The 11,853-nt window shown below is 38.4% G+C and overlaps 1 protein-coding gene across 1 annotated transcript in view; it reads right to left on the bottom strand.

Annotated features, from left to right (window-relative positions):
* Positions 1-11,853, bottom strand: part of LOC107731767 (DNA-binding protein SATB2-like) — a 47,567-nt gene that overhangs the window by 14,590 nt on the left and 21,124 nt on the right. The window contains exons 5-12 of the mRNA XM_016542938.1: positions 7,809-7,935; positions 6,537-6,660; positions 5,735-5,837; positions 4,627-4,668; positions 3,937-4,514; positions 2,417-2,629; positions 1,497-1,583; positions 520-672 (exon numbers count right to left, since the gene is read on the bottom strand). Of these exons, the coding sequence (XP_016398424.1) occupies positions 520-672; positions 1,497-1,583; positions 2,417-2,629; positions 3,937-4,514; positions 4,627-4,668; positions 5,735-5,837; positions 6,537-6,660; positions 7,809-7,935 (1,427 nt within the window). The remainder of the gene's footprint in view (positions 1-519; positions 673-1,496; positions 1,584-2,416; positions 2,630-3,936; positions 4,515-4,626; positions 4,669-5,734; positions 5,838-6,536; positions 6,661-7,808; positions 7,936-11,853) is intronic.

Here is an 11,853-nt window from a genome sequence, read left to right as displayed (position 1 = left end):
ATATGTAAGCTAAGTGTAATCTTAACATCTTTTCAGAATAAAATAAATCACGATATGTTTAAATATCCTATCCCTTAATATTTCCAGCACCTAAAAATATTTTTAATTTAAAAGTATTTAATTTTTTAATAATAAAAGGGTCTCTAAGCCATAAAAGCCATTTAAGCATTACACATGAACAACATTACACATGAACAACCTTATTTTTAACAGGTAGTGTATACAGTACTTCTTAGATGCATTAAATATATTATTAACAATTATCATATGAAAATACCAAGTTATTTAAATTCTCCTGTACATTGAAATAAAATGCAAACCCCGTATACAAGATGTACTTGAAAAGTAGAAGACAAAATTATTAGGTTTTTCTGTGTATTTTCAGTGTAAAATAGTTAACATAGATTAGGCTAGTTTAGAATTTTTATTTTTGCAGTTCAGTTTTGACTTTATGTTAGGATGTTGAAAGGATGGAAACATGTCCGGATTATTAACCAAAATGAAAAAATCAATTCTTACTTGGCTCTTGTTGGCTGCCACCTTGGCGAAAAGTGCCTGAGACACTTTTGCCCGTTTCATCTCCTGCTGGATTTCGTCATAAATGGCTGAGGTGATGTTAACCAGCGGCTCCATTTTCAGAGGAAGGTCAGGGTTAGGACCAGAAATTTTGGACTGTGTGGGTCCAGTGGTCAAAGGTAAAAGCAACAAAGACATATTGGTTAGATAAATATTCATAATTGCTAGAGAAAGTACAATATGAGATCATATTCATGGATGACATTTTAGACCCTTGTTTGTACCTGCAATGTACTGAGATTTTAGCAGATAAATCATTAAAGCATCCTGTTAGTAAACTCTTTGTAGTACGTGTTTGAAGTATGGTGTATTGATTTTAGAGTGGTGTGTTTTCTTATTCAATGTTTGAAGTTGCCCTGCAGGCACAGGCAAGCAATCTCACATTCCCCAGTAAAAATGATTGTGAGATAAACATATACAGACATAATAGTAATGATAATACACAACCACATTCCCTAAGACCAAAGAATGAGAACTTTGTTCTCATATCAGAAAGATTTTTATTATCTGCATGGGTTCATTCACAATGGTCTTGAGGTTGAAAGCAGCCGTATTCATATGATTCCTACAAGCATTCTAGAAAGTCCACGCACCAGTTTCCAGGTCATTTAATATAAACATGCCATAACAAGAGCAGAGCCATGCTTTTCTGCTTTTGTCATTTTAGAGAATCAGGAGCAAGAACTTGTGGACTCGACGTTTTAATGGGTGTGCACCATTTAATCTCAAACATGTACAAACATGTATATGGTTGTAAATCTTCAATATAAACATTATAAATTTGACCTTCTGTCATAGCTTGGCTTTTATTTGCAAAATGGGAAAAGTTTTGTGCGTACAGTTGATCACTACAGATCTTGGAGGTCTCGGATGAGGTACACTCTATGAGGAAATGAAGTGAGTGGTGATGTAATCCTCACCGAGATTGTGATTTTGGTCTTATTCTTCCAAATAGATGCCCATGCGTCAGGGGTTAACTGTTCATCGATGCTGCGCTCCCACACTTTCTGCATTGGGAGGTATGGCGTGAAGTTAGCAATAAGAAGGTAGCAGTCAGATTTTAGCTTTGACCCTTAGAGGGCACTGTCTTGAAAGGCAGTGTGATTGTTTTAGTGAGTTATCCATATTATTGTTGTCAGTGCCAATATGTATTAATATTCAAAGAGATATCATCATACAAGAATAATAGCATAACGTTTTAGCTAAAGATGTCATAGAAGCTAAACATTTGACCTTAGTTGTCTGGCTTTAGGCTGGAAGACACTACATGACTTTTACCTAGATATTTTGCCCCAGTTTCACAATCTCAAGAGGAGTCAATGCTAATGCCAATGTTAGAATGCGTTGTTTTCATTTGTCATGCATCTCCTATCAGAGGCGCATGTCTCTGCGTGAGTTTGTTGGGTTCAGAATGACTTGAAAGTCTGGTAGTGTTTGATCCTCAGTTGTTTAGTGTATGTACCTATTTACAAAGTCGGCAAGTGTGTGATGACTAGTGTTTTAAAATATGTTCAGATTTTAAAAGTCATGTAGTGTATCCCAGCCTTTACTAAACTTCAGTGTTTTTTTTACTAAAGTTCTTTCATTTTTTTAAGCTTTATAACAGCCTGATACAAAGAAAACAACAAAGTGTAAGCCAAACAAAACAAGTAAACAGATCACATGAATCCAGACAGAAACAAAAGCAATCTCATAGGCCTACAGATAAACAATTCAGAATCAGACACAACACAAGCTTTCAGGTATTTCTACACCCAGTCAAACATACAAACACAGACGCAACAGGGGAAAAGAGATGTGTAGGGGGCTGAACCTAGTCAAGGGTTGGAAAGTGGGGTACCTGAGAAAGGCGGGCGCCACCAGGGCTGGGGTTTGTGCTTGGGGGCAGACTCACAGGGGGATTCATGCTGCGCTCTCGCTCTTCCTGGTAAATTCGGTCCCTCTCACTCTCATGTAAGTTCAGGAAGTTCTGCATTGCTTTGAGGTTCACTAGCAAGGACTGAGAGGCTGAGCGTGGGTCCTCCTCTTTTCGCAATATCTCCGATAACAGGCCCTGGTGTACACACATAAACACACACGTAAGCACAGAGGAAGCAATTTGTGGAAGGCTCACTTTCTTGCAACACATCTATCCTGTTACTTCACCTGCACCATGTAAGTCTCCACCCACTCTTTAACTGACTGTGCACTATGTTGGATGTAATTGGACATAATTTAGACCTGTAGTGACTCTGTGAATTCACCAGGTGTGTTTGCTGCTGTGAAGGTGTATGAGAGGATCCAACTTCTGGATACCAGAGTAATCACGCTGACATGCTTAAAGCGACTCACAGACCTGAAACATCTGACAGAACGGCATTGACATGTTCATTATTCTCTTTTGTTTAGTTCAGTGCCAAATTAAACTTCTTTAGTTCTGATTTGTAAATGGTCTGATTATTATATTTGGTCTGTGTTTGTGATAGTTACTAGGGCTTCGGCGATAAATCTTATAGATATTATGTTGTGATATTTTTTACAGCTTGTTGCTGACATTCGATATACTTCTCAACATATACTGTATGTACTTTGTATTTGGTCTTTAAAAAATCTTTAGTTTGTTTTAAAAAATTATGCATTGTAATTGTATGACAAATTGAACTGAGTAATCTTTAAATTCAGTATGAAATGTAAATTCACCCTGTCTATTTCTCAATGCATGCTATTGATTTTATTGAACAATTATTAAACAATTCATCCATGTATGTTTTATTAAAAAAAAACTTTCGATTGATATCAGATGGAGCATAATGCAAGCTTGCATCACGCTCCATCCAATCAACAACGAACGGAGAGAACCAACATTTTTCTTTTCTTTTTTGATTTCACTTGGATGTAAGTCACAATAAAGTAGAAAAGATCTGTCACTATTTCCGTTATATGACCATTTTAAATGGTATTACAAATTCAGAATAAATTCAGAAAAAATTACTACAAAATTTAAAACTACGTTTAAAAATTCATAAAAAAAAAAAAAAGAATAATAATTTTCAAATTTTTTTTAAACACAGTTTGGTAAATGGTAACGCAAGTACATTTGCTTTGGCATTAAGTGAACTAACTTCACACTTACCAAAGTTACCTTACCTTATATTATACTGTTGCCAGCATTTTTTTTTAGGTGTTACTTACAGAAACTTAATGGCCAAATAAAAAGTGCATTAAAATCAATACATCACCACGCCCTAGTGACTGGTATGTTCTGAAGAGGCTCTTTGCTACTATACATGGTGTAGTGTCTCACTCCTTTCTCAAAGTTTTTCCTTGAACCTTTGAACCATTGAGTGAATAACATTCTACACCATGCAGTCTGTACTGTACCTGTGTACGGTTGAAGGCAACTCGAGCGAACACTGCCTGTGAGACACTGGCTCTTTTCAGCTCATCTCGCACCTGCTGGTAGATATCAAAGGAGACTTCCGCAGCCGAGGGGTTGGACCCGAGCTCTCCAGGACCACCGGACTTGCTAGGCCGTGGAATGGGTGGGTGATTGAGAAACTGCTGGTTAAGAGCCTGTGGGTGCTGATGCAGGAGGCGGCTGACGGCCAGCTGCTGGTTGATAAGATGAGCCATGGCTAACTGCTGCCTCACCAGCTGTGGACTAAGCTGGGGTGAGAGGAGTCCTCCGGGTGCCAAAAGAGGTTGCAGGGAGGCTGGTGGAGGTGGAGGAGGCACCTGAGCTCTTAGCGGAGGACTGTGATGGAGCTGTCCGTGAGATGATAGAGCTTGCGGCTGCCCTTGAGATGGAGGCTGAGACTGGGCTGAATTCTGATGTTCTCCAGAGCCGCCTTTCACCAGAGAGCCGCCACTATTCAATGGACCGAGCTGCACCAGACCAGTCAGGTGAGGGGGCGGACGCTGGGCTAATACACAGAAGTCAGTGAGACTGTCCCTTTCAACTGCGGAGGGATGGAGATGTGTATGAGGCACTAGAACAAACTCTCTAGTGTTCTAGTTGACAAATCAAAGACAGTCCTTTACCCAAATAAACATCACAATGTAGATGCCTACCCTTGATTTCCGAGCTCTCCCGTCCTTGCCACAAATAGTCCCCTGAAACAAACACAAGGAACTGGTAAATGGCAACACATTGAAAACAATAATGTTCTTTCATGAATAGAAAGTTTTACAACTTTGGTTTACAACTGTGTGACTGACACATGAGTCAGCCAATGGGGTCTCTCTGCACTGGAACACACATCTGGCAATGCGGGCTGTGTGTTTAGCTCTGGGAGGCAAGGAGCAGAACTAATGGAGGAGGCTCGGTGTAACTCAACACCACTTACTCTGTCAGCGTGCCGAGGATCGCTTTATTCTTTGTTGGCGCTCGCTCTCTCACTGCACTTGGGGTTTAGCCCCCACTTTGATCTGTCCTGCTGTGTAATTATTTCACTTTTTGAAGGGGCAACGAGAGGAGGAAAATTGTCACAGGCATTTGGATGCTAAGAGGCTTAAATAGTGGAGCTGTGGGATGACTCCTTGCAGAACCTGCCACTGGGAGACCCCCTGCAGCATTTTTGGGGAAGGAACAGTGGTTTCTATTAGGCCGCGAGGAGGCTTAAGTTACCCCATCCCATGTAAGAGGAGTCATTAAGAGATAATGTATAAAACGTAGCACAAAGCTCAAGACTTGCTCATGACCCTGAATACCTCACCACACGCATCCGCATCTGAATATGCCTAGTTGCCTGCTATATAGTAGATGAAAAAACTGCATGTAAAAAGAGCAGTATGTCCGAATTCACAGTATTCATAAAACGGCTGATGACCTACTTCTGAAGTGCATTCAGTGGACACTTTACTATCCCTTAAGGCCACAGGAAAAGAGTTGGCAGTCGCAGTGAAGCAACACAACTTATGCCAAAAGTCACATGACACACATTCATGCTGTATAGAACAAGTTCTTCATCGAATGAAATACCTACTCAGGACAGTATGCGAGTTTGATCACAGCTATGCTTTCCTGACCAGACTACTGTGAAAATTTCAGGTTAGCATTTTAGTCTTTTTTCCACTTGACTTAAGATGGCACCAAATAACTGATGAAGAATTGATTTGAGCTAGATTTTGGTTGGACAGAGTACAAATACAACCAAAAAGACATCAGTACAAGCCTTACCTTTAATTTTTTTGTACTTCTTGTACCAGCGACCAAACTCTTGGCACTTGGCAGTTGAGACGTTAGCATAGTAGGAACTATTCACTATCGAGGAGATCATACTCTGGAAAAAGTCAAAGAAACAAGAGAGGTCAATAAAAAGGAAAAAATGGGAACAACGACAGAGGACAACGGAAATAAACACACATGGTCAAGATCTTAAAGTTGCAATGATAAATGGTCTATAAAACACATTACTGTGGAAAGCCACCCAGGCAAGGCGGATAGCGAACGCCACGACAAGCTTCGAGCCGCAGTGACACAAGTAGAGACGAAGAGCCACACACATATGCAAACAATTGATATGAGGATCAACACCCACACAGAGTTCCACTTAAACACAGCATGCACAGATACATAAATCTCCAAGATTGCTCGCGTACTTGGAAATGAGCACAGCAAGGATCGCGAATGCACACCCACATAGACACACACACACGCATACTCTCTCTCATGGTGAAGTAATTTCTGGGTTTTATAAATGGCCCATGAATGTGGGGAATTTCTGAGTAAATTTCAAATTGATGAATGAAACACGCTAAGACAATATAGGCTACATTAACCATGCACTGACGCCATTGATTGGAACATCTGCAAGCATAATGCAATACTGAGCCCAACATTTTCATTTATGTTATACTGCTAAGTATTATGTTGTTAGTTTTGGAAGAGTTGTACCAGCAGTACATGTTTTACTTATCATCTTAAATGTCAAATCTATGTGTGTTGGATTTTAAAAAATCTTAGTGGGTAGCAGCTGTACCTGGGAAAGTGGACATTCTTTGGCCAGTGTGCTCTGGTTCATCTCTTTGAGCAGTTCTTTGAGGGCGCTGCGTACTGTAGCGTGATTCCACTGCTCTGATGGAAGGTCCTCCAGTTTAGCAAAGCTGTAAATCCCAAATCCCTCCATTACTCTACAGTAACTTCCAGAAATCTTCATTTCCTAATCAATAAACCCTGCAGCAGGCCAGTTCAACAATTATATCACCATGGAAACACAGGGAAACAAACCTGGATGGTACACGACTACACAAAGACTACAATCTTCTCATTTGGACCCTATGTTTATCTCCTCAGCATTCAAGAGTAAACTGCAATCATTGGGCAAGAAAGAGCTCATTGAGAAGTGCAGATAAAAAGTTTAGCCTGGCTCTTATGTATGCACAGGGCTTTAGAGGCTTGCTCAACTCTCTATCATTGACATAAGCAAAATAATCCCTTAATTATCTCGTCACTTGTAATGGAGCAAAATATATAGAAAATGGAAACTTTTGTATGTATTTCCTCAATGCAAACATCAATATAATAAATATTATTATTAGTTGTTATTATTATTTAATATTATTTTATGATGTATTACAAAATATAAAAATCAATAATTATTTATTAATATTATTTTTTTTATATAATTAACCTATATGTTATTTTCCCATAGTTTGTAGACAGAGGACACAATATTTATCAATTACATTTTTAAAAATGGAAATGATTCACTTAACATCACAAACACTATGCCTATCAGCAGAGAATAAATAAAAGTAAATTAAATAAAATAAATAAAAATAAAAACATAAAACATATTTGTAAATAAACTTAAATAATATACTTTACACTTCACTCTTAAATAAATTAATTTTTCAATTAGAAGGGCTTTACAACCTGATACCACAAGATAACCTGTTCAAAATCTAACATTTATTTGTTTGTTTGTTTATTTATTTATTTATTCATTCATGAATGATAATAATCTGTTTTTGTTTGTGCTGGTTATTTAAAACTTATAAGACCAAAAAATTGGACTTATAATTATTTTATTTAAGTAATAATAATAATAATAGTTGTTGTTGTTAAAAATATAAATATATGTTTTATATTATATATTATTTAGCTATTTAAAATGACCACTATAAAGCATATAAACCATAAAGGTTATTGATATGCAGAGAATTCTCTTCTGAACCAAGAGAGTATTCTCTTCTGAACCAAGACACTACTGAAGAACCTTTATTTTTGAGAATGCTCTGTGGTCTTTTACCTCTGTATCTGGATGCGTAGCGTGACCATGTGGTAAACGTCCAGCAACATATCAGCAACCGTTGCCTCTGGAGCATCTGTCAGGTAATGGATGGGCAGGGGGTTCCAGCGGCCCACCTTAATGATGCCTGTGAAAAGGAAGCAGAGAGAGGGGGAGTCGATTAACCCCACTTGATCTCATTGTGCCGCAAATTTGAGTAGCATATTTCCATGACATCATCAGAGATGGCCTCATGTCAATGATGGCTGTAATGAAATCTCAATAAAGAATAAGTTAGGAGGGGCTCCACTCCATTGAGTAGGCAGCTCCACCAAACCAGAACCAAACCTGGCACATTACATCACCACACCAGCACCCACTTACAGTAAAAATCAACATTAGAGGGCACACAAACATAATGATTGAAAGACAGTGAGACAAGAACATTGTGTGATTGGAAAGAGGGGACTGAGGTAGGTGGCAGACCAACGTAATTTACAGCATATGGCGAAATACATAATTATACACATAGTTCTTAAAGTGACAAGGAAGTCTAGTGGGAAATGAGTCATATATTTATCATTTACGAAATTATTTACACTACCTGTGGGTTATTGCATCAAACATTTTGGAAATCATTCATTTTGTTTTTCTTACTACTCATTTTCTACGGAGCTTAATCTTGTGCTATAAAAGAAGACAGCAAGGAACAATAGCACCAATGATAAGGCTTTATCTATTAAATACTTATCAGGTCAGAAAGAAGCACCTAACACACATACTGAGGGCCGCACCAATAACTGCAAGCCGAAGGGGCGCCTGTGGCTCTTTTACAGCCAAGGAATATATATAGAAAGCAGGCGCTCGTCTAGCGCATCGCTGCCTCTGACAATTACGTCCACCCCCCTCCATTAATGGGCCGTCATAAACACAGGTCAATGATTGTATGATTAACCCAAATTGACTGTTATAAATGCCTCTCGTTGTGCAAAGGAAGAGACGAGCATTTATGGCTGAGGAGTAATCTGTAATTGGGGTGTCACTGTGAGACAAAGCCATATTTCTGAACGAAGTCGTCCGATTGTTTTGTAAATACTCCAGGTAACTAAGGCCGTCCCGCACTGACTCGGGTGAAGGGGCGTGCATTGTTTCCCATTTAAAAGGGATAGTTCACCCAAATATCACAAGTCTGCCTTCATTTACTCATGTCATTCCAAATCGTGATCTTTTTTCTTCTGCAGAACATAAAAGCAGTAGAAATTTTAATGTTAAAAGAATGTAAAAATGTTACAGTAAAAACCTGTAAACTGGTTAACAGTAAATTCTCTTCTTATATATGCTGAAAAAACTGTTGTAGATCTATCAGGACACTTAATTTAATTTTACAGAGTACATTTTTCATTTTAGGGTGAACTATCTCTTTAAAGTTGTGTGGTGGTATTTCCTTTAAATATGCTGAATCTGAATAAGCTTACAGATCAGGATAAAAGCTAAGCAGCAGTGGCATCCACTGAGGGTGCCATAATTTTTTTCCCCCCAAGAACCACACTGTGCTATTAAAAATGAATTAGCTGAATCTATTATGCCCTCCGCTCTATTTATTTCCAGATGTCGCAATCGTTGTCAAGATGCGCCGTACATGTAAACCAGACCCTGTGCTCTTTGCATTATTAACCGTTTTCCAAACACTGCACACGTCCGTAAACACTTTTCAACACACACTACTCGTGTGCATGTGCAGTGGATGTACATCCCTTGCGCAAATGTATATATTCAACACATCCGACAACAGGAAGCGAACTTGACCAAAAACGAAGGGTGTGCCATGAAGAGATATACAAAACACAAACTCTCACACAAAAGTATTTCCCATGGTCTTAGGAGGGACTGACTGAAGCTGTGAAAACTAAACAATGCTAATCACATTACTATCCACTAAATGAGACCCAGACGCTGCCCAGCTTCCCTCTCTCGCTCTCCTTCTCTCTCTTTTGTCTTTTTTTGTGCTTTAGGCTGTTTGTGTCATCTAAAGAGCTCCAGCTGCTCAATCACACACAGACATGCCGATGGATCACTTACCTCCATCCAGACACTGTACTGTCATGCCACTGCTGCCCCTAAAGCCTGATTGAATGAGTTAGTTTTGGACAGAATCTGCTTGTGCAAATTAGCAAGGGCTCCATTGTTTCTCTCAGTTCAGTGTTTGTGTTTTGACTAGAGAGAAGATAACAAGACATTCTGTGTGACCCGTTCCACTGTTTTCTTCCATTATTGGCTGATTGTGGGAGCTTATCAGTGTCAGAATCTAAACAAGGCCAGTGTGTTTTTGCGGAGCCTTAGGCCCCTAGATTATCAACATGGGCCTCATTGGTTTATAAAATAATCTTAATATAAAATATTAGACAGAGCCACTGCAATGTTGTTTCTTTTAAAGGGGTCATATGATGCTGCTAAAAAGAACATTATTTTGTGTATTTGGTGTAATGAAATGTGTTTATGCGGTTTAAAGTTAAAAAAACACATTATTTTCCACATACTGTACATTATTGTTTCTCCTCTATGCCCCGCCTTTTTGAAACGCGTCGATTTTTACAAAACTAATCGGTCTGAAAAGCGAGGTGTGCTCTGATTGGCCAGCTATCCAATGCGTTGTGATTGGCCGAATACCTCAAGCGTGAGACGGAAATGTTACGCACCTCACCATACTGTTGATGCCGTGTCCCGGCCGAAGCGACGAGACAAAAACGAGAATAAAAGTTACGCCTTCTTTCTTTGCGTGAACATTTGGGCGGCGTTATGCAAATCTTCCCACGAGTATGGGTCACCATACTTGGCCACATGTCACGTCACTTTTCACTTTTTCACTGCGGCGGCAACAATATTACAGCGAGAATAAAAGTTACTCCTTCTTTCTTTGTGTGAACATTTGGGCGGTGTTATGCAAATCTTCCCACATAGTGAGGTAGGTATGTGGGGGCGTGTTCGAACGAGCCGTTTTAGGTAGGTGTGGCTAACTCTTAACTTTTATAAAGAATATCTCTTTGGATTTGAGACTTTAGTCTTTGCAACTTTACAGATCTTCTTTATGCACCAAGAGCTTGTAACACTCTAAAGAGAAAGGAAAAAATGAAATCGCATCATATGACCCCTTTAAGTACATCATACTGTATGATTATTGCGTGCTTCTGTCTAACAGATTCAGTGTAAATAAATTACAATTGCAAATAAAGAATAGCATTGCAAAATTAGTTCAAGAAATATGGTACAAAAATAAAGTTAATTAATTGAGGAAGAACTATGTAAAAAAATGGATAAAGAAAAAGAAAAGAATGCAAAAAAAAATGAAATATGGTACAAAATTTAAAAAAGGATAAAAAAACTAAAATTAGATAGGTCCTATAAATATATAAAAACGCCTCAATATATAAATATAAAATAAATATATAAATAATAATTATAGACAAAAATATATTTAATAACTATATACAAAGTAGATTTATCTAGATTTGTCCTACTTCTTGTATTGTACTTCTCATCAGCAGTGCCTGAATTTCTTCCCCATATTATTCTTGAGAAAGCATGACAAAAATTATGCTTTAACAGATGCTGTTTTTGCCATGCAAACGTGCTTTAAGCATTAAACGGTAAGCTAAAACAGCCTCAGTGTATGATTTTTTTTTTTCATTTTCTTTTTTCTGTCAAATGTAAGCAAATTTTCAGGTCTTTGCTACTTTTATGTTTTCAAGAGAATTTAATGATTATATGGGGAAAGGTCTAGGTTTGTCACTTAATTGCTTAATTATAATTTATTTATTATAAATTATTTTGTGCACCCCCCAGTACATCGGGGTCCCAGACAACCACTACAAGAGAGGCCGACCCTGCTGGTGACCCTTGAAACTACAGTGAACTTCTATCCTCTGATATACAGGCCTCTTGTCTTTGTTCAAAATGTATTTGTGGAGATGTATTCTCCAGACAGTGAGTTAAAGGGGAGAGTTAAGTCAGACAGATGAAGACAATTTGTGTGATTGTTCCACACCCCCCTTTAGATCAGTCCTTCTTT

Source organism: Sinocyclocheilus rhinocerous, unplaced genomic scaffold (assembly GCF_001515625.1).
Source record: "Sinocyclocheilus rhinocerous isolate Xijiao unplaced genomic scaffold, SAMN03320098_v1.1 scaffold2083, whole genome shotgun sequence".
Taxonomy (NCBI): Eukaryota; Metazoa; Chordata; class Actinopteri; order Cypriniformes; family Cyprinidae; genus Sinocyclocheilus; species Sinocyclocheilus rhinocerous.
Note: the sequence above shows the minus strand (reverse complement) of the source record. Positions and strands in the feature narration are given on the sequence as shown.